The sequence below is a fragment of the Dermacentor albipictus genome, chromosome 1 (assembly GCF_038994185.2).
Source record: "Dermacentor albipictus isolate Rhodes 1998 colony chromosome 1, USDA_Dalb.pri_finalv2, whole genome shotgun sequence".
NCBI lineage: Eukaryota > Metazoa > Arthropoda > Arachnida > Ixodida > Ixodidae > Dermacentor > Dermacentor albipictus.
This window is the reverse complement of record NC_091821.1, coordinates 77,271,248-77,298,127: the sequence shown is the minus strand read 5'-3', so window position 1 is coordinate 77,298,127 and position 26,880 is coordinate 77,271,248. Positions and strand designations below refer to the sequence as shown.

The 26,880-nt window shown below is 41.0% G+C and overlaps 1 protein-coding gene across 2 annotated transcripts in view; it reads left to right on the top strand.

Moving 5' to 3' along the window:
* Nubpl (NUBP iron-sulfur cluster assembly factor, mitochondrial) overlaps nt 1-26,880 on the top strand; it is a 52,438-nt gene that overhangs the window by 17,242 nt on the left and 8,316 nt on the right. For both annotated transcript variants that reach the window (XM_065451167.2, XM_065451166.2), the window contains exons 5-9: nt 6,727-6,766; nt 7,326-7,416; nt 9,356-9,449; nt 19,870-20,076; nt 24,921-25,003. In XM_065451167.2, coding sequence (XP_065307239.1) covers nt 6,727-6,766; nt 7,326-7,416; nt 9,356-9,449; nt 19,870-20,076; nt 24,921-25,003 — 515 coding nt within the window. The remainder of the gene's footprint in view (nt 1-6,726; nt 6,767-7,325; nt 7,417-9,355; nt 9,450-19,869; nt 20,077-24,920; nt 25,004-26,880) is intronic.

Below are 26,880 nucleotides of genomic sequence, written 5' to 3'. Positions count from 1 at the left end.
AAGCTGCTTTGCTATTTGTCATTTTTAGTGGTAGCAAAGGAACAACAGAATTGTTCGTTAACATTTGAGACACTCATTGACTACTACAAATTACCATAGGAGTGTGAGCAGGATATCATGTGTTCCATACTGAAGTGTATCTTTAATGGCTGTATATTACTGTGCTATTACTAGTGTCCTTCACCCCTTTTCTTGATTTCTACTAATGAGTACCTGTCTTCTTGATTTCAGCATATATAGCTAATGCTTTATATGCCAGCTTTATTGATATTCTATGGAGACTTCTTGTCTGGGTTTTACTGAAATGTGTAGTCACATTGGACTGTACTTTGTGCTGTTAAGGACAAACTAAATGCAAATGCAATAATTTATATGCAGAGAGCAATATAGCAAGATATTTAATTTTAACTTTCAGTGTGAGATGAAGCACTTCTTGCAAGTTAAACTGAACCACACTGTTGTTTAGTTGTATGTAAATTGTGATCTTGTTATTTTGCTCGATCTGTTTGAATTGTCCCATTCACATTTTATTTGTTCATGGAGGTACACATGACAAGGCAGTGTAATTGCGGCACTTGCATCATGAGATTTGAGAACCAGGTCCTTCAAATTTGGGAATTCTTCCAAATGGGTGATATATAAATTGTGGCCAACCGTCAAGGCTTGAATTCATGTGGACTTCAGTAGTGTCACATGTACAGTCGATCATTAATAAATAAAATACAACTGTATGCACACAGACATTTGGCAGGCCATGTCAAGGTCTACTAGAACATTTCACTTAAAAGGCCCCCTCCCCAGGCCCCACAGAAAGTTTTAGTTATACACAGGAAGTTGTTAAGCACCATCTAAGGAGTGTTCTACCACAAGGATTTTTCAGACTGGTTCATTATTAGAGGAGATGGGAAAAATTGAAATGTTTCTATGCCCATGCTGCCAGGAGGTGAGCTTTACTGCCAACATGGACACTTTCCCCCATTTTCTCAACTAGCGTCATCAGTCAGCTACAGTCAACCCATCTGCTTTGCCAGTGGATGCGCCGGCCACGTTGCATGCTTTTGCAATCACGTGCAGCGTTCTAGCACCACATCGTACCCGGCAAGTCATCTTGCTGGTTCTCCCCATGCACATAATGACCCACCTTCTGATTGATCACTGGCAGTACGCCCAAGGCCTGTCACTCGCCATTCACCTTCTCCACGTCATCGCTCACTATCGCCTATGTGGCCTCGTCCCTTTGCTTGTGAGGAGGAAAACTACTCACAGTCCACGAGGCACGGGCTGCAGCACTATTGAAATCTGAAAGCCCTCAAAGAAGCCCATCGAATGTGATAGACGTGTTTGTGGACGGTGTTCATGCACCTGCGCTTGTGGACACTGGAACCGCCGTATCCGTTATGACTACACAACTTAGCCGTTTGCTTCGAGAATTGATGACACCACTTTTTGCACTATCCCTCCGTACAGCCAGCGCCCAGCGTATTCACCCCATAGCGGCGCGTACCGCTCGTGTTGTCATTGCGGACATTCTATACACCGTCAAATTCATCATTATTTCCTCATGCTCGCATCACCTCATCTTGGGCTGGCATTTTCTCTCCTGCCACAAAGCTGTGATTTATTGTGCACGCGCCGAAATAGAACTCTCACCAGTGTCAGACTTGACGCTGGCTGACAGTCCTTCGGCTTTGAACAAGCTACTCATCAAAGACAACACCACAGTGCCCCCGAACTCATCGATGGTTGTCTCCTTCTAGTGCAGCAGCCTCTTCAACACCACTGCACTACTTTCTCCATCTGACTGCTTTTGCACCCGAAAAGGTATGCTGCTACCTTTTGCAGCCGTAGAAGTCACTGAGGGATCCAGCGCTATCTTTGTTAGCAGCCCATCCCCATGCACTGTGATGCTGCTGCGAGGGGAATGTCTTGGCAGCATGGAAGCCATTGAAGCCACCCAAGTTATGGACATGCCCGATGACACACACTGCATCACTTACAGTACACGCAATACTACGGTATTTCTATGTCTGCTTCGTCACCCTGTTATGTATTTGATTCCTCCATTGCTGATGACCTAACGCCAGCCCAACATTCCCAGCTTCTGGGCCTGTTAGAAGAGTTTAGTTCTTTCAACGTCGGGCAACCTTCCCTGGGCGGGACTGCCCAGGGAAGGTCTCAGGGAACATCCACTGTCGACTGCCCAGGGAACGTCCACTGTTACACATTGCATCGACACTGGCTCCCAGCCGCCACTGCGGCAATGCCTGTATTGTGTGTCTCTGCCAGAACATAGTGTAATTAACGAGCAAGTCAACGACATGCATCGATGCAAAGTGATGCGACCTTCGAACAGTCCATGGGCATCACCTGTTGTCTTTGTTGCGAAAAAAGACGGTTCTGTATGTTTCTGTGTGGACTTTCGGCACCTCTACAAAGTTACTCACAAGGACGTTTACCCGCTACTGCAAATTGATTATGCCATTGACAGCCTACAAGGAGCAGAATTTTTTCTCCTCTCGATCTGCGTTCAGAGTAGGCAAGTACCCATACCAGATGACGATTGACCGAAGGCAGCTTTTGTCATGCCCGACGGCTTGTACGAATTTAACGTCATGCCGTTTGGACTTTGTAATGCACCCGCAACATTTGAGCGCATGATGGATATTGTTCTGCACAACTTGAAATAGCGTACATACTTGTGCTACCTTGACGACATTGTTTTCGCTCCGAACTTCTCCACGCACCTTCAATGCCTCCGATGTGTTTTGACATGCTTTAGAAATGCCGGCCTACAACTAAATTTAAAGAAGTGCCAATTTGCAGCGTGGCAGCTGACCATGCTAAGTTACGTCGTCTCGAAGGATGGAATTCTCCCCGATCCAGCCAAACTTTGAGCTGTTGCTGAATTCCCTAAACCTACGTCCGTCAAATACCTTTGCAGTTTTGTAGGTCTGTGTTCCTACTTTAGACGCTTCATCAAAAACTTCACCACCATCATATTGCCCCTTACGAAGCTCCTTGGAAGCAGCGGGCCCTCACTTCATGGTCGTCGGAGTGCGGCGAGGCGTTTGCAATCTTGCGCCATTTGCTGACGTCACCTTTATTGCTACGTATCCCCAGTTTGCCGTTTCTTCCATTGAGCTTCGCACCATTGCTTCCGAACAGCGCAAGGACCACTGGATCCCCTCGCTGACAGACTTGCTCTCTGATCCATCAGCGGAACCAACCACTCGCACGTTGCATCGTCAAGCCAACAATTTTGCCATTCACAAAGACCTACTCCACCGATGCAATTGCACCACTGATGGCCGCTAGTGGTTGCTAGTAGTAAGTACCCTGTGAGCTGCGTTCTGGAGTATGCGCATCATTCCACTCTGATCCACAGTGCGCACACTTGGGAGTATTCAAGACATACCAGTACATTTGACCGCGGTACTGCTTATGCGGGATGTACAGCTGCATTCAGAAGTTTGTTCGCTCGTGCCCCAATCGTCAGTGCCGGAATTTACCACGCCTCTCGCCAGCCGGTCTGCAACTGTTACCTTACCCTACCCGGTCGTTCGGGCGCGTCGGAATTGATTTGTGTGCGCCACTTCCCCTGACATCTGCTGGTAACCGCTGGGCCATCGTGGCTGTTGACCACCTCACGTGATATGCCAAAACTACCACCCTCCCAGCGACTACAGCACTCAATGTTGCCTCCTTCCTGCTTCGCCGATTCATACTGCGTCATGGTCCACCACAGGAGTTGCTCAGCGATCGCGGACATGTCTTCTTGGAAGTCATCGAAGCCATCCTTAAGAGTGCCAGATTGTGCACCGCACAACTACTGATTACCATCCGCAGACCAATGACCTCACAGAATGCTACGACATGTCGCTTGGTGACATGCTCACAATGTACGTAGCCTCGAGCACACAAATTGGGATGCCATTCCGCCCTTCACAACCCATGCCTACAATACCGCCACTCAGAGCACTACTAGCTTTCACCCTTTTTCTTATTGTACGGCTGGCACGCATTGCACACAATCGACACAATCCTTCCATAGAAGCCTTATGCATCTGAGTGTGCGCCTATTTCTGCCACAGCCAAACATACCAGAGAGTGTCGCGATCTCGCGCGGGCCTTTACTTCAAATGACCAAGAACGCCAGAAGAGCGTTCACGGTGACACAACTTCTGCGCCAACGTTCCTCCCCGAAGCACTTTTGTGGCTCTCGGTCCCATCCACTGCACCTGGTCTCTTGTCAAAACTACTGCCCAAGTATGAAAGCCCTTACTATGTCGTTGAACGCTCATCTCCGGTCAATTATGTGATCAAGCCCATTGAACCGTATTCAGACATGTGCCGTCATGGACAAGACATTGTCAACATCAACCGCCTCAAGACCTACTATGACCCACTCACAGTGTCAAGCTGTTACGTTGTTCGGTGGCTCCCTTTTCGTTCCCGGCGGTAATTGTAGAAAAGGATTAGAATAATATAGTGGGTTGTCCTCTCCAGCACTTTTGCTCGTGAATGCCACTTTCGCTCGGAGCTCGTGCTCTGCCTAGACTGTCGCCGCTGCACTGCTCCTAGTCCGATCAAATAAACACCTTAACAATAAATATATATATATATATATATATATATATATATATATATATATATATATAATCTTCACAAGCTCTCGTTACTATTAACAAGTTGAAAGTAGCACCTGTGCTCTTCTGTGTGTGCATCTTTTTTGCACTAATTTCCCTCAACTGTTTTGCAAGTTCAACTAGCCCAAGAGTTAGTCCTTTGTAATGTAAAACAATTGTTGAACATGTCATTAAAAGCAAAAATATTTAGACTACAAACGGCAGTTGAATTGGAATGGCTGGTGCCCTCTTGCAGGTATGCTTTCAAAGACATTATTATCTCCGTCTTAATTTCACCATTAAGACAGTCAGTGCATGTAATGCCTGGATATAATGTTTCTACAGTTTTCTGTAGAATGTGAAAAATTGCCAATTGAAGTGCATCATAGAGGGAAAACAAAGCTTGATGTGGGTGAGTTGGTGTAACATACTTGAAGAAGAAACAGTGCTGCAAACACGCGGACTAAAAGAACATGTATGACGGACAGGGCCTGTCTGCTGTGCATGTTCTTCTTTTAGTCAGCGTCATTGTAGCGGTTTTTTCTTCGAGAGAAGCAAAAAAATTATATATATATATAATAAGAAGCCTACAAAGACACAAGGACAGCATAGAGGAAAATACTTCTGCTTATTCATTGAATTAAATAATTAATAAATTAATGGGAATGAAAGTGGATGAAAAATGCAAGGAAATTTCATTTCCATTAATTTATAATTTCAATAATTCAATTAACAAGTACAAGTAATTTCCCATATGCGCTCCTTGGTGTCTTAGTTTGTTGGCTTTTTATAATGTCACTAAAAAAAATTGGGCCGCTTGGTTTGTTTTCTTCTCAAACCTGGCAGTGTTGATGCCTTCAGTAGCATGTGTGAGTTTATTGACCGGTTGCCTTAACCCAAAAAGTTAATGTACACGTGACATCTGTGGCAGAAAGGATGTTCCACATCCGCCGCCAAGGCTTGTAAGTGGTGGCGCTGGCTAATGCTGCCAGGTTTTGTTCTAGCGGATAAATATCTCAGAAAGTGGATTGGAAAGCTCTATTGGTAAGAGCATTGCACATGTAATGCGGAGACGAGGGTTAGTGCCCCACCTGCGACTAGTTGTTTTTTCATCCAGTTTAATAATTTCCATTAATTTATCATTTCTTTAATTCAGGTAATAAGTACCAGTAATTTGCCCTATGCTGTCCTTGGTGTCTTTGTCTGTTGGCTTCATATGATATGACAAATAAAAATTGGGCCCCTCAGTTTCCTTTCTTCTCATATATATATATATATATATATATATATATATATATATATATATATATATATATATATATATATATGTATATCTTGCCATGCATGCACACAAAAGGTATACAGCAATACCACATGATGATGTGTCTATATCAGGGATGTGCACAAGAATTCATATCCTGAGGTGTGCAGTGCAATTGATGGCTCTCTTGTGCAGTACTCTATTCTTTTCAATAAGATAGGCTTCCAACGCGAGTCTTGAAAGAGGTATTACCACTCGTGCCATTGAAATGGTTGTCCCCGATATGTGAGCCTTGCAGCAACACACAGTAAAGTGTGCTGGTCACCATATGTGCATCCTTGACCTCTTTCTTGTGCATGCTCCCATAAGCAGTCGTTCATGCAGCGTTTGGTTTCGCTGATATATATTCTACTGGAAGACATAGGTACGACATAAACCACTCCTCTGGAGCGCTTACTGCATGTGGTTGTGAGGCTTGCTTCTCATGGACAACATTTTCAGGCAAGAGCAACTACACTTTTTAATATTTGTGCTGGAAGTCTATTTTATTGAACAGAACAGAGACTCTTGCACAAGTGAGCCGTCAGTTACACTGCACGCCTCAGGATTTGAATTCTTGAGCGCGCGCGCGCACACACACACACACACACACACACACGCACACGCATGCACACACAAACAAACAAACAAACAAACCCTTCCTGCTATTAAATAGTGGAAGTAGAGCTTGTGTTTATCCGCTCATCCAGTGTGCCTTCTTTTGTGCTAGTTCCCCTAAACAGTTGTGTTACAATGAATTTTTGTAGCACACAAGTGACTAGTTTCTATTTTTTTCCACAGAAAACCTCATGAAACCACTGGTCAATTATGGGATTAAGTGGTGAGCCATATTTTGTATCGATGATTTATGTAGTGTACTTCCACAGAAGCATGTGGCATCATCATGTGCTATCAGTGAGATGTAATGGCTCTTACGATGCTGTTGAACATATAATGCGTGAATGGGGAGAGTGACTTTTCATTGCATGCATCTTGTCATACATCATCGTATAATGCCCACAGGCCATTGAAATGATAGTGCATGAAGCCTAGTGCTCCATGTTATCTAGAATTTCACATTCTCTAGAATTTCTTGCCGTTTAAGTATATCAGGTCATATCTCATCAGCATATTTTCAGAGCACAATGGTAAATTTACCTCATCTGTTAGATGCTAGTGAATGTGTGCTGTTACCTTACCTTTCCCTGTTGTCCACTTTTACATTTCTTTATGGTGTTCAGACTAAAGTAGCTTGTTGGCTCTGATGTCTGCTTCTTTGCCGGTATGTAATTACCTATGTTAAATGTTTTGTAATATTCATTGTTAGACTAGTTAGCTTATCTGATTGCTTTCATTGCATTACTATATGTTTATGAGCTTGTTCTGTTTGGTCGATACAGCATGTCCATGGGGTTTTTGGTCGACAACAAGACGCCTATTGTGTGGCGAGGACTTATGGTCATGTCTGCCATTGAGAAACTGCTTAGGCAGGTATGTTCAAATTGTCTTTAAATTTCCTGTGTTCTGTGTAGTGAGCTCTAGTCAACTTTATGTGACACCCTTCAGCTCTGTTGTCTTTGGAGGCAGATATTATTGTTTGTTTTGCTTCTAGCTTTAATTCAAAACAGTGCTACATGTTATCACAGTACTCACTTTGACCTTAATTAAAAGTGTCACATCATTTTCACATTTACGTGCATATGGAACATACTCAGCATAGCAAGTAGATTGCTATGCTGAGCATCTGTGTGCATGCTGTGCACATTGACTGTGCATCTCCATGCATATGGAACATGGTCAGTGTAGCAAGTAGATTACTTATTTGAAAGTTTCACATCATTTTCACGTTTTCATGGATATGGGACATACTTAGTATAGCGAGTAGATTGCAAATATGCTGTAGGGCAAGTAAACATAGTGAGGATTTTTTTGTTCTTGTCTGTTTAAGGTGGAGGGTTGGGGAACACTTAACAGAATTTGCATGTCCCTGGGCAAACATCTTCCATCATGTTGAAATTATAGGATGGGCACATACCTGTATAGCTTCAAGTACATGGAGGGGAGTAGGTAACCCTCTTAAAGGAAAAGCGTAGGTGGCATTTCTTGCTATTTGGCCATGAAAGATATGACACAGCACTCACTAAATCACTTTGTCCCATGGGTTGCAGGTGAGCACTTCCTCTTTTTCTGACGCTAGTAAATGCCAATGTCTTTAGTGTGTGAGCCCAATATCCTTCATTGCTTAGTAGACCCTGTTGTTGTACCCACAATGGGTCCTGTTATTGGCCTGGGAAAGTGAAGGGGACTTCACCAACTGGTGAAAAGGAGTGCTTACAAAAAGTACAGGTTCAGCAGTTTGCAAAGAGAGAATGCCGCTGCTCCTGCAAAAAATTACTATTTAGTTACACCTGCATGTAATTTGGTGTGTGGGGACAACTTACAGTATCTGGTACAAGCACCAAGAAAGGAAACGAAGGAGCATGCTCACTGAGAAGGAAGGGCTTTGCTGACACCCTGATTGTTGTTGCAGACCCCAGAATGTCCAAAGACCTACATGAGAACCACTATCGCTGGTGCATATTTATTGAGGAGTTTTCTATTGCTCTTTTATGTTTATTTGGACCAGTCTCAGCATTGGTTCCAAGTATGATAAACACCTCTCAAGCATAAATGTGTTTCCTTCTTTTGTTTCTAGTTTTTATTGCATGTTGTGTAGTTTAAAGTGTCGCAAACACCATGACATATCCATGTTATTAATCCTTTCATTGGAAGTAGTGAGAGGTGGCAGATGATGCTAGACAATGCAAGACAAGCAGACAATGGGCTGGTTGACTATGGAAGGTATGACATTCCAAACATCTCAGCATCATAGACCTAGGCTGCCAGGCTGCCAGGCTGCTGCTGATGTTGCATTTGCAGGTTAAGTGCACATGTAATGGAGCACCACTAAGGGCTCATTGAGATCGGCATTTGACAGAGGTTGTGCAGTTGACTGACTGGTGACGAAGGAGCGCCTCACGGTGACCGATGTCCACAACAACAACTAAGCCGACCCGCCCGTCACCACACAGAAATGTCTCTCCATTGATTCCATTTTACATCTGCTCGCACTGCCATCACCACATAAAATAAGCATCAGCATATAGAGACATCCTGGTTCTGTGCCACTGATTGGTTCAGTAGGTTTGTGACTGCGGTTGCATGACTAAAAAAACCAAGCAGAGAAAAACTGACCCAAAAGAGCAGCTTTTCAACCAAGGCAATCATTTGTGACCAATTCAGTCGCGCAATTATGCGCATCACTAGTGTGAACAAGCTAGAAGAGTTTTGATCTCATGGTTGTTGATGTTTGTGCACCTTCAGTACGCTTTTAAAAACTGAAATGAAAATTTTGTTTCTGTAGTGTTGATTGACTCCTAATATATTTCAGGTAGCATGGGGCCCATTGGACTACCTTGTTGTCGATATGCCACCAGGAACTGGAGACACGCAGCTTTCCATCTCCCAGAACATTCCAGTGTCAGGTAATGCTTTTGAAGATGTCTTTGCTTTTCTATTGATATTGTTATAACATTAAAGGCATTGACAGAGTTTTGTATGCCCTTTCAAAAATTACCGTTTATTTTGGTTCAGGACCTTTTATTCTTGGGAGCATAAAATTACCGTTTCTTTTTTCTTTCTATTTTGTTTACTCTTTCATATGCTACTCTTTTGCAATGAATGTCATGTCGTAGTTTATTTTACTGCTTAATTCATTGCTTTAGACTGCAACTCAGCCGGTGGAATTTATCTCAAAGGTTGCAATTTCAAGTATGTTCACAATTTCATGTGCTAGTATTTGGAGCTGCCTCTGTGAAAAATGTGTTTTTTTTTATCATCATCATCATCAGCCTATTTTATGTCCACTGCAGTACTAAGGCCTCTCCCTGCGATCTCCAATTACCCCTGTCCTGCGCCAACCAATTCCAACTAGCAGGCGTAAATTTCCTAATTTCGTCACACCACCTAGTCTTCTGCCGTCCTCTACTGCGCTTCCCTTCTCTTGGTACCTATTCTGTCGCCCTAATGGTCCAACGGTTATCTATTCTGCGCATTACATGACCTGTCCAGCACCATTTTTTTCCCTTAATGTCTATTAGAATATTATCTATACCCATTTACTCTCTGATCCAAACCACTCTCTTTGTCTCTTAAAGTTATGCCTAGCATTCCTCGTTCCATTACTCTTTGCGCAGTCCTTAACTTGTTCTCAAGCTTCTTTGTCAGTCTCCAAGTCTCTGCCCCATATGTCAGCACCAATAAAATGTACTGATTGTATACTTTCCTTTTCAATGATAACAGTAAGCTCCCAGTCAGGAGCTCACAATGTCTGCTGTATGCGATCCAACCCATTTTTATTCTTCTGTGAATTTCCTTCTCATTGTCAGGGTTCCCTGTGATTAGTTGACCTACGTAAACGCACTCCTTCACAGACTCTAGAGTCTGACTTGCGATCTTGAACTCATGTTTCATTGTCCGGTTATTTACCATTATCTTTGTCTTCTGCATAATAATCTTCAGCCCCACTCTTGTTAAGGTCCTCAATAATTTGTTGTAACTTGTCCGCAGTGTTGCTGAATAGAACAATGTCATCGGCAAACCGAAGGTTGGTGAGGTATTCGCCGTCAATCCTTCCTCCTAGACTTTCCCAGTTTAATAGCTTGAATACTTCTTCCAAGCACGCAGTTAATAGCATTGAATAGATTGTCTCCTTGTCTGACCCCTTTCTTTATAGGTATCTTCCTACTTTTCTTGTGTAGAATTAAGGTGGCTGTGGAATCTCTGTACATATTTTCCAAGGTATTTACGTAAGCAGTTTGTACTCCTTAATTACGCAATGCCTCTATGACTGCTGGTATCTCTACTGAATCAAATGCTTTTTAGTAATCTATGAAAGCCATATAGAGAGGCTTATTGTACTCTAAGGATTTCTCGATAACCTGATTAATGACATGGATGTGATACATTGTAGAGTTTTTTTTTATAACTCCCTATTAAAGAAAGTGTAGATATATATAAGTAACTTCTCTCACACTCTGCATGCATCAAAAAGTGTGTGTGCAATCTTTCACTATGTTTCAGCAACAAAAAAAAAACATGAAATCTTGAAACCAACTACTATTGCAACAGAAGAAAGATGCACTCGTATATCAGGCAGGAATGCTGAGTTTGTAAAAACTGATGAAATTTTCGTCTTATAGAAAGCAGGTTTCTTTTCAACTGAGTTGCAGCCTGTAGGGGATGGCCATAATGCCTTTGTGCAGATGCTCAAGTGTAGTGAAATGTGTCGTGCTTCAAGGCGCCATCACTGCATTAGGTGCCCTTTTGTAACTTCTAGCACAGATTTCGATTTGACTACTTTACTATAAAATCAGAACGTCGAAGCATAATTTTACGAGCAGAAAGTTATAATTTTTTTTTAAGGAATGTAACCCACATTAACCTTGACACATTCCAGATAAGTAGAGTGCCTAAGCAGTTTTGCATTTTTCAAATTGACTGGAGGGTGACATCTGCGAGTGCTTGACCAATACCACCAAACTTGTAAGGATCTTGCTGCTCTATTGCCACATTGTGATCTATCATTTCTGTCCTAGGTCATTATTGAAGACTGGAAAGGGCGCAACAGCAGGAGTTTCAGTTATTGGGCCTTTATGCTTGATTTCCTTGCTAATGTTGTACCTTTAATTGTCAGTAAAATATATCAGTACAAGTGACCGTTGACTAGAGTGGTCCTATTGCAGCATGTAGCACTGCACTGGATGAAAATGATGATGGTAATATCCAGACCATCCCATCTCAGGGTGATGATGTGTTCCCTTACCTTCATTTCATTCATGTTGGGGATTATTGTGTCATTAGCTGCAGCAGAGCTGTCATTACCCACTTCTTACAGGGTACTACACAGCTAAAGCAAGTGTTATGGCTAGTGTCTCAAGTTAAGGTGATTGGTGCCAGAGAAAACAACTCAGAAAGCAATAATTTCTAAAACAGCAGCTGATGGTGTTGGATGAGGTACACAATGCATTATGAAAAAGTAAAAATAATAAGACTAACCATAGTGCAGCATGATGGTATATTCATTTGGTTGCCCAGCATATTGCCTCCTTTTGTGCAGGTTGATTCCATCTGCACTGTTGCGTTTCCATGGGCTGGCTGCTCATTAAAGGTGCAGGTGTGACATGTCTGCATACCCTATTCCTGAGAAAGTCAATCAACTTTAGCCCCCCCCCCCCCCCCCCCCCGCTTCCTTTATTTTCTTCAAGTAATATGTAGCAGCACAACTTCCATGTTTGTAACTGGAGTGTGTTGTTAATGCGAGAGCGTTAAGGGCCCCGTGTTGCAGAAAATCCAGCATCGGACGTCGTTTCGGCAAAAAGATTTTTGAACCACTCATACCCAGGCCCTCCGTGTGGCACAAGGAAGTTGCTGAACTAATTGTATTTCTCAAGGTGAAATACGTAGAAAAATCATAAAGACTTAGACATAACCTACTGACATAATAGCATCAGATTGTAATTTGAATATACGAGAAAACATAATTCTGTTACGCGAAAACTGAAACAAACCCCTTTTCCAGAGTTTCTACCAATTCTTTGGCATTCCGGAGGATGCCGGCGAAACTGAACCTATTCTTAAAAATAAAGTTTTTGACGAGGTGTTTTCTGCAAAGCTTGCTGTTCCTTGCAAATCTGTCGGCCGAATTCATCGTCTTTGTAACAAAGGTAACAAGAGACCGGTCATCATTTACTTCCAGGATTTTAACGAAAAACAGCTTGTCTTAAAAAGTGCGTACAAATTAAAGGGTAGTCAAATATTGATTCAAAACAATTACTCGCGCAGCACACGAAGGAAACGTAAATTCTTGTGGTACAGTGCTAAAAGTGAAAGAGAACAAGGCAAGAAAGTTCGCTTAAATAATGATAAGATTCGTATTAAGAATGAGCTTTTCACATGGGATGACAGTAAGAACTTGAGGATCAAAATTGACGGCCATTTAAATACTTCGAAAAATGATTGACTTGCCTCCGCTGACACTTCCCTTGGTGCTAAAGATCTGAGAATATTAAACATCAACGCCCGCAGTGTCGTTAATAAATCGGAAAGCCTTGAGGCAACTATCATGGGTTACAATCCCCATGTAGTTGTGATAACAGAAACATGGTTGCATGACAATATTGAAGATGCTGTTGTGTTTCCTCCATCTTATCAAGCATATCGCTGTGACAGGTGTACTAGAGGGGGTGGGGTAGCAGTTTTGGTAAAAGAAACTATATCCGCTACTCTGTTATTTCGTGATTCTTTCGTGATCTTTTTGAACACATGGTTTCATACACAAGCGATGAAGTGCTACTTATAGGTGACTTGAACCTACCAGATATTGATTGGGAGAACGAGTTTCTCTGCACCAGGATTAATTCACACTTAGGTTACTTGCCTGACATCATTCTGTCTCACAATCTACAACAGGTTGCAAAACAGCCAATGTGCACCTATGGTGCATCTGCAACCATACTTGACCTCGTTTTTGTAAGTCGTTCATTAGAAAACTTTTTTGTTTCGGTTGAACTTGGAATTTCTGATTATAGTCTGGTATATTTTTTTGTTCTTTGGAAGTGCTAAACACAAAAAAATGTAAAACAACCACTGCTAAAGATTTTTCTCGTGCGAGAGACGAAAGTGTCTTGGATTATCTTGAACAATGCCTTGATAACTTTCACAGTAACAATGCTACTGTTCTTTGGGATAAATTTAAAGAAATTATCATTCACTGCCTTAGCAACTTTATTCCTAATAAAACTAAAAAAATTTCCAAGACTACTCCCTGGATAACGAGAGAGATCTTGCACCTTAAAAGAAAAGTTAAGCGCTTAAGACAACAATGTGCCTCACGTGTTTCAATTCACGAAATCCAAAATAAACTAAACCAAGAAGTGTGGCAAGCTAAGCGCTGCTATTTTCACCATACATTGCCAAATTTCATTCAAACGGCACCCCAAAAATTTTGGGCTTTTCTAAGCACAAAAACCAAGTCAATTGACCAAATTGTTCACGAGGGCCATGTCGCGTATCGCAGCCAGTATCGCGGAGCATTTCAGTAATTATTTTGAGAGTGTTTTTTCACATTTTGATGGTGGTCTAAACCTTAACTGCATGTCATGCAACTCGACCTCTGATATTGTTTCGCAACCAGGTGTAGTGTCGATGCTGCTGAACCTCAAAGTTAAATCATCTCCAAGACCAGACAACATACCGAACGCTTTTCTGTGCAGATATGCTGAAGCGTTAGCCCCTTTTCCTGTTGTTATCTTCCGTTCCTCGTTATCTTTGGCTAATCTTCCTACAGACTGGCTAACTGCACGTGTCGTTCCCATACCGAAAAAAGGTGACAAAACCCTAGTAACTAGTTATCATCCGATATCATTAACTTCATCATGTTGCAAGTTAATCGAACATATTATAGCTAATGAAATAACCAAATTCCTAAGTGACTACAGCGTACTGTCTCCTCATCAGCAGGGTTTCCTGAAGGGTTTCTCTACTGTGACACAATTAACCACAATTGTTCACAACTGTGCAAGTGCTCTTGACAAGTCAAGCCAAATTGATGTAATATTTTTAGACTTTAAGAAAGCATTTGACTTTGTTCCTCACAATAAACTTATAGAAAAACTACGGTCAATAGACCTTCCAGCCTATATTATTAACTGGGTGGCGGCTTATCTGTCTAATCGCAAGCAGTTTGTTTCAATTTATTTATTTATTTATTTATTTAAGATACTTTCAGGGCCCGAAGGCATTACAGAAAGGAGTGGGCAAACATAACAAAACATTTGTGCAATATACAAAGACAGATTCAACGTGGCGTTTCATGAATGCTGGTTTTGAAGGTGTCGGTATCCAGGATGGCTGCAACGGTGGCGGGAAGGTGGTTCCAATCTTTGCTTGTGCTAGGGATGAATGCATTACTGCAAAGTTTAGTACGTGAAGACGGCACACCAACTTTGAAACTATGGTCAGAGCGAGATGATATGTATGACGGTTGGGTGATGAACTGTTCTTTCAACAAAGGGTTGTGGTGGTATATTTTATGGAATAGCGAAAGGCGGAAGCATCTACGACGGAAAGAAAGTTCTGGCAAGTTAAGCGTTGTCTTCATTGAGGTAACGCTAGCATGTCGGGAGTAGTTTGATAAGATGAAACGCGCTGCACGATTTTGAATGGCTTCTATGCTGTTTATGAGTGTAATGTTAGGTGGGTCGCAAATGGCGCATGCGTATTCTAGTTTGGAGCGAACTAATGTTTTGTACAGAGTTAGTTTCAGTGACGATGGTGCGGATGAGAAGTTTCGGTGCAAATAGCCCAACATGCGATTGGCATTGCTACATATAATGTCGACATGCATGTGCCAGGAAAGGTTGCTGGTGATGTTTAGTCCAAGGTATTTGTACGACGAGACAACTGAGAGAGGGCTATTATTCAGGAAATATGTATACAGATTAGTAGTATTAGTACGCTGTGATACCCGCATGCATTTACATTTGCTTTGGTTAAGCTTCATAGACCACTTGTTAAACCATAACAAAACATTATTAATGTCGTCTTGGAGTTTACGAGAATCATTGAGGTCAGTAACTTTATTATATATAACGCAGTCATCAGCAAAAAGTCTAATAGCTGAAAATTTCACACAGGAAGCAGGATCATTAATATAGATTACTCTTCTAACAAACTTACTCTTCTAATTAATTCTAATAATTACTTCTAATAATTACTTCTAATAATTACTCTTCTAACAAACTTTTAGTAACCTCTGGAGTACCTCAAGGTAGTGTGCTAGGACCTTTACTATTTCTAATATACATAAATGACATCACTGACGAAATTTCTCATCCTGTTCAAGTTAGACTATTTGCTGACGATTGTGTGTTGTTTAACTAGGTTACTTTCGATGAAGATCAATTAATGCTGAACTCTGACCTTCAAAACATTCTTTCCTGGTGCAGTCAGTGGGGCATGGAATTGAACAGAGAAAAAACTGTTTACATGTCCATAAAAAAAAAAAATGTTGTTTGTCTACAACCTCAGCTTTGCACCGCTGACCAAGGTCAGCCAATATAAATATCTTGGAATCACAATAACCAGTGACCAGCTGGAATAGCCACATTTCTAACATATGTAACTCGTCTTTCAGGAAGCTTTGTTTCCTCAGGCACAAACTAAAGCACGCTCCTTCTGGTACTAGACTACTGGCTTACACTTCACTCATCCAACCGAAACTAGAATATGCATGCATTGTGTAGGATCCCTATAAGAAAATGAACATTAACGCTTTAGAGATGGTCCAACATAAAGCTGTCAGGTTTATTTTTTCTAAATATAGACTGAGCGACTCTCCTACTAGCCTAATGAATCAACATAATATTCAAACGCTACAACTACGAAGGAAAATACGACTGAAATTTCTGTTCTCGCTTAAAAACAGGCTTATGTTAAACCACTTACAGCGCACCGAACACGGCATCGTCACGCTGATTCTTTAACTCCTTATAACACCCGAACTAACCTCTTTAAGTTTTCCTTCTTCCCGCGCACTGTAACAGATTGGAACAGCCTGCCATTATCACAATTGATAAACACCAATTGTTGAACGCATGTCTTTAATACTAGGGTTATTGCCATGTCGGCAAGCCTTGTTACTGGTTTCTTTTTCCTTTTTTTTTTTTACGTGTGAATTTTGTTTGATACTTTCCACATCTTTCTTATTCTATTATTTTCAGTATTTTGCAATGGTCGCTTGTTCAACTTCTGATACTTGTTCTTTCTTTTTCCCTCTCTTGATAGTGGTTGCAAGTACTCATATATATATATGCGTGTGATACTGTTCTAATGTTTGTCAAGTTGTCTTCCTTCAGTGTACCTTCTCTTAATCTTATTAGTCATCGCTTTCATTTTTGTTTTCTTCTGATATTTACATATGTTGCATTGCTTTTGTATTTTCTTTTCATGTGTGTATGTATATATATACGTGCATATGTAAATATTTAGGTATTCTGCCCGTCCTGCTTGGCCCTGCATTTGGGCCTGCAGTATTGTATAAATAAATAAATAAAATAAATCGACCGGCCACGGCATCTGCCATTTGCACGCACCGGCGCGTGAATATCCTAGAGTCCACGGAGCAGCGGCCGTTTCCTTGAAACACTTCCAGGTGGCGCCCGCCTCCGCCACATCGCCGCCCACGCAAGAGGCTGCATTTCTAGCTGAAACGCTTGTGGCAAACATTATGCTTGAAGGCGGGCTGCCTTTGTGCGTAGTGTTTGCCATGAGCATTTCCCGGTAAACATTACGGTTAGATATGCTGCATTTGCTGGGAAGCGTGAGAAGCAGTCAGGGATCTTTGCATGCTGTCGTGTTCCACTCTTATAGGCGAAGCTTAAGTGTCCTCCAAATTTTTGCTTGTCACTGAAACAGTTTTTTTTCTTTTCTTTTTTCATGATGATGTTTAACATGTAGAAATAAAAACCTAAATTATAGACCTGGTACTATAGCCGCATAAGTATTAACACTTTTCTCTGGTCTTATCTTCTTGTCAGCACTCACTAGCTTTCCCAGCTTTCTGGTATGGCACAAACAACCAGTACTACTAGTTGACAAGTCTTGGTTCATGTTTACAGGAGCCACAGACAGTGTGTTTCACTAAATATTTTCAAGCAGTTATATAAAACAGTGCACTAGAGATAAAAGAGTTCACTTTTGGGAGGGACACATTCATGCTGCCGGATATAATAATTTATATAATAATCATTTAACTGACTCAATTACTACTTAACCTCCAAAATAATATCTTTTGGGTCCATGTTTTGGTTGCAGAATTGAGGCTAGTAACTGCTCAAGGCGTGTTCACCGAGTAGGAGTCCCGAGTCTAGCACCACTTCTGAGATGTTCCCTGCCTCGCGATGAAAGGCATTCCACATGTCTTTCCCCGCAAAGCTTTCCTTATGTACAGTGGGGGAAAGTTCACCCAACCACAAAGGATCCGCAAAAACAGAAATTTGTCTGATAACACATCATCCCAAGAAGCAAAAAATTTAGTGCTACCATCACACTGTATGTCTGAATTACAGTTTCAGTGGTGGAGATGTAACAAAATTATGTTTTTTATTTAATTCTGTACTTTGAAAATGTATGCTGTTGGCTGCATGTGGTGCATCAATGGATTTTGCAACTAACTTTGGGGACAAACCTTTTTGACTTTGGTGCTACTCTTAGGGTCCCTAATAATTGAACATGCCTTTAGCACTATTCAGCCTAAATTCTGCTGTTACAGCATGTGGCCTAAAGCAATCAGTCAAGAAGTTAATTAATAAATATTAGATAAGTCATCATTGAATCTATCACTATTGCATTGTAAATTTACACCAGTGTAAATAGAATGTTGCCACATAAAGAATGTTTCTCATGTCTATTGCAATGTTTTGTTTAATTATTTGAATGCATTGAGGGCAGTCCAACACCCAGTATATCTTACATATACTACCAAAACATACCTCAAATACAGCACAGTCAAGAAGTTAATTAATAAATATTGGATAAATCATCATTGAATCTATCACTATTGCATTGTAAATTTACACCAGTGTAGATAGAATGCCGCCACATAAAGAATGTTTCTCATGTCTATTGCAATGTTTTGTTTAATTATTTGAATGCTTTGAGGGCAGTCCAACAACCGGTATACTTTATATATACAACCAAAACATACCTCAAATACAACAGACAGCTGTGTTTGAGGTATATGCTTTAGCTTAGGTATAAGCTTTAGCTTCATTTTTCAACCCTCAACCTGACTTTACTCAGCGTTGGTCTTTGTGAAGTTTATCTGGTGGTCTGAAAGTGCTAAATTACATGTTGAACCTTTAGTGCCAAGATAAGAATATTACACGGAAAAACTCAAAAGCTTGTCATAGCTGTGGGCCCCTAAACATGTTCTCAATGCCAAGAGAATCAATACTAACTGTGTAGGCCATGCTGTAGTGCCAGGGAAAAGGTGCATACTTAAGTGGAATATACTGGTAGCATGGCTCAACAGTGAATACATAGTGCGACAGTATCAAAAAGCACCTTTATCAGACTGAAGAAAGCTAGACAGTGCCTTAAGTGAAGCACTCATAGCTTGAAGAGAGTGATATGGAATAAAATTTTACTGTCTGCACTACTGCTTGACTTTTGCAATCCATTGGAACTTTCTTTTAGGTTTTGTGGGTTTCCGGCCATCTCTAGAATACATCATTCATGGGGATGACCAAACCCAAGCATTTTCCGCTAACAGCAACCAGATGCACTTGGCTAGCAGCAGAGGTGGTAGATGCCCTTTTAAGAAACGTCTTTACCCCTCTTCCGTAAACTGAGCAGAAGTGAGGGAGCCACACTGAGTCACCCTATTCCTAAATTTGAAGTCCTTAAATAGCCAATTATGTTACTCTAAAGACTATAGAACTATCCCAAGGTTCACCTGTAGCCTTGAGAGGCAGAGTGCTTCTCAAAAGAAAAAGAAGATAAATTCTTGCTAGCAATAACAGGTGCTTAACCAGTTATCTCTCCGTACCTTTAAAACCAAAGAATGGATGTGGCCTGAAATCTGAGTATTAGTGTGTTTTTGTCTTGTGGTGGCCATTTTGTCATTGTGTTCTATTGCCATTGTGTCAGGTTGTTAGTCACTGATGTTGATATATTTTACCGGGAACTTCATCTTGCTGTTTATTGTAGTCGTGACACCAAAGAAAACTGACCCTGGCACAGTAAAATGTGTGGACATATTTTGTGAAAGTTGTGTAGGGCAGCAGCTGCTTGCCTTATTGAGGGGCATTTATGCATTTATATACTCTATCTTTATCAATGCAGGGGTCGTTGTAGTGACTACACCTCAGGAGATTGCACTTATCGATGCACGCAAGGGGGCTGAGATGTTCCGAAAAGTCAGCGTGCCTATCCTTGGGCTGGTGCAGAATATGAGTCGGCTAGCCTGTCCAAGCTGTGGCCACGAGTCACACATATTTGGCAAGGATGGTGCCATTGAGCTTGCCAGGGAGATGGCACTTGACATTTTGGGTGTGTTGTTACTATGTCTTTGTGTCACTCTGTGCAGTTAGGAGATCCAATCTTTTAACCTAGTGCATGCATGTCTGGTATGAACATTAGCTGTGTGAGCAACTATGATTGGAAAATTAGTGATCCACTGTCGAATGCCTTTATAACAAAGTGGTTGGGACCTCCAAAGTCCTTGGTTATACAAGTCACTGTGTTGTAAATATTGCTGACCATACTGCTCTCAGGAGAGCAGGCTAAGCACATTCACCAAAAAATGTTATTTAACATGAATTCAAGAGATAGTACTTCGTGAAAGAAGCCAATCATTTTTTTCTGCACACTTCTGCCAATGGAATGTGCAACTACAGCTGACACTATGACATCGAGGTTCATGGCTACTTGTCAGAGTGTTTGGCCATTTGGGCTGCGTTTAGTTAGTTTGTTTTGTTTTCCTTTTTTTTAAATATGGGTGGGCTACCATAGCTGCAACTATGGAGTCCAAACCCTCCCTATTTGTTGGGGTGTTGACTTGTGCTCACCATGCGCCGCATATCAGTAGTGTCTGCAGAGGGTAGTGGCAGTGCAGCTATGTGCATTCATTGTAGAGCAACAAATCGGCCTTCAGGGAGGCATAAATTTCTCCAGTGTACAAGCAAATTCATTGTCAGAGTCTTCACTCTAGAGGCGCCCACAATACATGCAAACAATAAGAATTTGGCTGAGACATAGGAATCTAGGTCATTGGGTTGTAGAGGTGTCTTGTAGAGGTCTCTTGCTGTATTTATGGCAGCTTGTTCTTAACATGATGGACGCATTGGTGAAGCAAGTCATGGAGTTCTCAGCCATGGAAAAATGCATCAGATTTAGCATAATCCATCAGCTGTGCTTAAGATAGTGCGTATTTTATATGATGCCAGTGTTTGTGAAGCAACTTCTGCAGAAGCCACACATTTTAGTAAGCTGTTGGAGCACTCTTAAAGCTACTGAAGTAAGTGTTTGCCTTCATAAAATTTTTAAAGAATCACAACTTAGTTATTTATGATGCCAACAATTACAAAGCTGAAGAGTGGTATGTTTTTTTAATCTGATATGTTGGTGTCACCATTCACTGTTGCAATGTAGTTTTTGTATGTGCATTTCATCTATCACTGAAAGTCACCTGGCATTGTTTGCTTTCCGCAATGATAGAATGGTATCCCTTAGTGATTAGCTATACTGGTGGAACCTTGCAAATAACAAAGAGGGCCAGTAATCACAGCTGACCCGCCATGGTTGCTTGGTGGCTTTGTTGTTGTGCTGCTAAGCACAAAGTCATGGGATCAGATCCCGGCCATGGCAGCCGCATTTCGATGGGGGTGAAATGCAACAACACCCGTGTGCTTAAAGTTAGGTGCACGTTAAAGAACCCCAGGTGGCGGAAAATAATTTGGAGTCCCCCCACTGCGGCGTGCTTCATAATCAGATCGTAGTTCTGGCAAGTAGAACCCCATAATTCAGTTCAGTTAATCACAGATGGCTGAGATGGCATTGCGCTGCTTTCACCCATTCTTGTAATAAAGATTATTGTTTATTCTGGAGGAATAGCATTGATCAATAATTAAATATAACTATGCCCACATATTAGTGTGTAAGATCAAAAGAGCACAGGCTTGAAAGTATACTTCAACATGCCCTTTCAGACTGGCATAGCAATGCATCAAATTTTTGACTGTGTGCTGTGAGCAGGAAACATAAATTGATTGGCTTGACATGTAAAAAGGAGAGCTTGTGCAGTGGGTAGCATAAGAAATTTTGGACAAGTCGGAACTGTAACTCCTGTTGTATGCTGGTAATAAAAATTGTAGTCTGAAAAATTGTCAGTCTTTCCCATATACAGAATTTGGACAGGCTATGAAATCCTGCATCATGTGAACAATATCAAAAGTGCTATATTCCATGTATTCTGCAATATGATGACTCTCATAGTGTGTGCTTCAACAGTGGTGTAGCCAGTAATTTTTTTTCAGTGGCAGAGGCTTGCACTTGACCAGTGGAGTATGTGGGTGGGTTCATCCCTGGTTTACAGAAATTCCTTTATTTTTAGAGAAGGGAGTGAGGGTGCATTTGTTGTTGTTTTACAACAACTGCACCTAGTGGCACCACCAATTCGCTCCATAGCCACCACAGAGTGGCGGTGCACATAGGAAGGGCCACTGTGCAGAAAACTTCGGACACTGTACTACCTATGGAACCCCCCTCCTTCCTGGAACTGACAAATGACGACTGACCATCAAGTCGTCAATGACGACTGGGCTTAGTTATAAATGACCTGTAGATAAAGCCAGTAAAATACGTCATTGCATGTATCTCTTCTGTGCTAAAGCATATATTCAACCTTGCACTAACTTCTGCCGCCTTCCCCAAAGAAATGAAGATAGCAAGGGTTTGTGTAATACACAGAGGAGGTGAACATCAGTCCATGAAAAACTACAGGCCAATATCCGTTCTCCCAATTTTTTCCAAAGGCTTAGAAAAAATCATTTGTATGCGTAAAATGTTTTTTTTTTTTTCTAACAAACATATCATATAAGATGCGCAATTCGGCTTTCGAAAGGGAAGGTCGACAGAAACAGCCCTACTAACAATGAAAGAAATTATAGTTTACAACATAGATAACAGATTTTACACTTTAGGCCTCTTTATTGACTTTTCCAAGGCGTTCGATTTCCTCAGTCATGAGATTCTTGCGGACAAGTTGTTTGCATGTGGAATTCGTGGGAAACCTTTGGATTTGTTGAAATCTTACTTAAAAAACCACCAGCAGAATGTATGTTTGCAGGGTTTCCAATCGCCTTTTCTTCCTATTTCTAGAGGTGTGCCACAAGGGAGCATTCTGGGTCCTCTCTTGTTAAATGTGTGCATCTATGACCTCGTAAATGTGGAAAAATCAGCAAAATTTGTCATATATGCCGATGACAGTAGCATACTATTTTCTGGGCCAAACAAATGATCTAGTATTTCAATGTAATAACACACTTTCAAAGCTATCCACGTGGTCAAGCCTTAACGAAATAAAGATTAATCCTCTAAAAACTAAAATTATTATATTTCGTGCAAGGAGTAAAGTAGTTCCACAGTTAAGCCCTTTTGTATATGAAGGTCAGATCATCGCTGTAGTAAACGAACACAAGATACTCGGCGTTACATTTTCTGCTCACCTTAGTTGGAACTCGCATGTGGAAGAGCTATGTAGGAAACTGTCAACTACTGGCGCATTATCATGATGTCAACGCTTACTCCCCTCGAAGGTAAAACTTCAAGTGTATTACGCACTATTTGCATCCTACATTAACTACTGTAGTCTAGTCTGGGCTACCACAACTAAACAGAACTTACATAAAATCTTGCTTTTGCAAAAAAGATTCTTCGCCATGTTGCAAACATTTCCTACCTAGCTTCAACTGAAACGGTGTTTCAGGAATACGGTATCATACCGGTACAGCACTTATACAAATTTCGGATTTTGCGATCCTTCTTCTTTTCCAACACTTATAAAGAATTCCTTGTAACTACAACAAACCTACCACCTAATTACCTTAATAGGCATACGCGACATACTTTAACATGGTTTGTTCCTCGTTACCAGAGCACCTGCAACTTACAGGCACTGCACTTCAATTTACCATCCATTCTAAACGAATTTCTTGAACTAACTACTGCTAGACAATGGCAGCTATGTCAATTCTTCACATCAATGTTGCAAATAGCTGTCGCATAGTTATCTTTGGAATGGCGTGCATGTGTCTTGTTTGCGTGGCTTTTGCCTATCCTGTACTTATTGCATTCTGTTTTGGTTTTGTCATCGTTGCACGATATCTGTTATCAGTGCTATTTTTACTCTTTATTGTTTGTGAAACCTGTTAAATAAACATAACTATATTTTTATTTACTTTTATTTTTTGCAGTCAAAAATCTTTATACGATGATATTTATGCTGTATTAAACATTTGATGCGAATCCTACCGTAACTCTGTATGTTAACTTCAAGTGATCCTTACATAAACTTTGTTACAGTATTACTCACATATGTTATAATTATGATCCAATATGCATATATGTGCTGTGGACGTTGTATGCTGCCGATGTAAGGGTCTTCAGGGACCCAGTCAAGCTGCCTAGAGAAGCTTTTAACCCTGAAGACCATCCAGAATTTTCTGGTGAAATAAACTTTGATTGATTGATTGATTGATTGATTGTGATTGATTGATTGATTGATTGATTGATTGATTGATTGATTGATTGATTGATTGATTGATTGATTGATTGATTGATTGAAACAAAAAGGCCATCAAGGACAGGAAGGAGGCAAAGGTTGACGAAGGCAGTAGTGATGAAGATCAAGCTTGTAGACTAACCAAGAATTTTGACGAGGCAGTATTTGACGCTCTCTAACTGGGTACATTGGGTCACTACTCTATTTCACTGCTGAGCATGCTGCAGACCTTATTGTCACAGCATCGACTGCAGCAGCACATTCTGACAAATCAAGTGTGCAGAAGAAAACAAGTGACTTAAATTACTAAGTATTACTTGAATTCATACTGAATAATGCTTTTCTGTTGCTGAATGGGCTTGGCCTGCTCAATTGCTAGCAGTACAGTGTGCAACCTTTACAACGAAGAGACTTGTGTAAAGAAGAATTTTCGAGGTCCCAAGTGTTTTGTTATGAGGCATTTCACTGTATTTATTAGATGGTTGCAAAGAAAATAGGCTTGATTTCACTTGATGTCCATCAATGCACTTCTCTATTCTGGCATGCTAATCACATCTTCTTGAATTGGCTCTTTGGAAATCGGGACAGTAAGCCACCTTTTTCTGTTTTGTAGGCGATGTACCACTTGACATAGAGATAAGAGAGAGCTCTGACAATGGCCAGCCAATTGTGGTGTCTAATGCAAACTCCCCTCAGGCAAGTGGAGTGACATTCGTGCCTTGAACACATATTTTAGAGTTCTATAGTGGAATAAAAGCACATTGCAAAATATCAGTATTTGGCTGTTCTTTTTTAGCCATAGCTTGAAAGCTTTGCAACTTTCCGCCAATAGCAGAGGAACTGTCAAAGATGTCTCGCATCACAGAAGTGGTAGAGACAAGATGTTATATACATTCACTCCAAAGTGCTTTAAGATCAAGAATGTTTCTACAGGGCTTTCTTCTTTTTTTTCCCTTGAACTGTCATGGCATAACAGTTCAGTGCCTCAATAACTGAACAAGTTTGACAGCCAATATAGGGTTTGCATCAGTGTGTTGGAGAATAGTACGCATTACTGGACAGTTTTGCTTGTTTCTTGTGAATCGTCTCAGGAAGTCCATGAGAGATTAGTATGATGTGGTGATCAACATTTACATTACCTGCTTTGCTTCTTCTTCTTTCTTTCTTTCTTTTTTTGACTGCCTCCTACAGACCACACTTGTAGCCTTTCACTTTCGTTACCTTCACAGTCATCTTTATGGTCATCAATATCATCAACGGAGCTTCCTCATAGATTCATAAGTGCCATGAAAACAGTTATACTGGTTGAACACTGACAATAGTGCTAGGGCTGTTTCCTAAACGAGCAAGACAGATATTGAATGTTAGTAGGCTTGATCCCAAGTTTTCAGTTAAAGTTTGATCAGTGAGTGATGAATCTTAGTGGTTATTTTGAATATTCCTTGACTTTAATTTTTATCACCGTCTGCTATTTACTTCTTGAAATTGATGATACCATTCTATATTCAATAACACAGCGCGTGAAAACAGCAGAAAAAGTTCCTAACTAATACTCACTCTGTTGAATCAGTGGCTATGGTGTTTTGCTGCTGAACACAAGGTCATGAGTTCAATGTCTGCCAATGGCGGGTAAATTCCAACAGCGTTGGAATGCAAATATGCTCATGTAATGAGATGTTGGTGCATGTAGGGTAATTTAAAGTGGTCCAAATTAATCTGTAAACACCCACAGCATCCCTAGCAGCCAAACCAAGGCTTTGGGACGTCTACAGTGAGGTGGGTCAGGCAGTATCTTCACACAAATCACAACCGACCTGTACACAGGCAACTGTACACGGCTTGTCGCTGCAGACGGCGTCTCCACGGCAATCTTTGGGCACGTCCAAAGTAGATGGTAGATGCCCGCCATCTACTTTAGACAGTCCCTGGGATAAAGACAGTCCGTGAAAGGGTACTTAGAGGTGTGAAGTTAAGAACTGATTAACCTGAAGACTATGAAAGGTGGATCATGGACAGTGCAATATTCTACAAGTTGCTTTTGTTGTGTTTGCATGAAACTGTCCTTTATGCTTACATTTAATTTCATCCTAAGGTTATACGGTGTTGCAAACCAAGCAAGTAAAAAAAAAAATATTTCCTCTGCACTAAGAGGTTGGGAATATAGAGATCACTTTGGAATAGCTATTGAGTGTATGATATTTTCCTTTAGGGCCATTTAGATGTATTCTGGATATTTACTGAATATCCCTGGTACAGGACTTGCCAAATGTCTCTGTTTTGATTGTTATGCAAAGCATCAGATTTTTACAAATTCGGTCTTACTCAAGTAGACCTTCTTCTGTACTCATTTTGTGTGAAACTTGCATTTGAAGCGCTTTTAAGCATTGTCTCAGATACAAGCATAAACACATGCCATGGCATCTAGATTGCGTTCTTCCACCACTTATCTTCAACTGTCATAATGACATCATAACTTCAGTGTGAAGTCAAAGCCTGGAGCTGATCTGTGCAACAAGCTTTTCCACTTTATAAGAATGTTTGTTTACTTTATGTAGTATTTATTTAGTATTTAT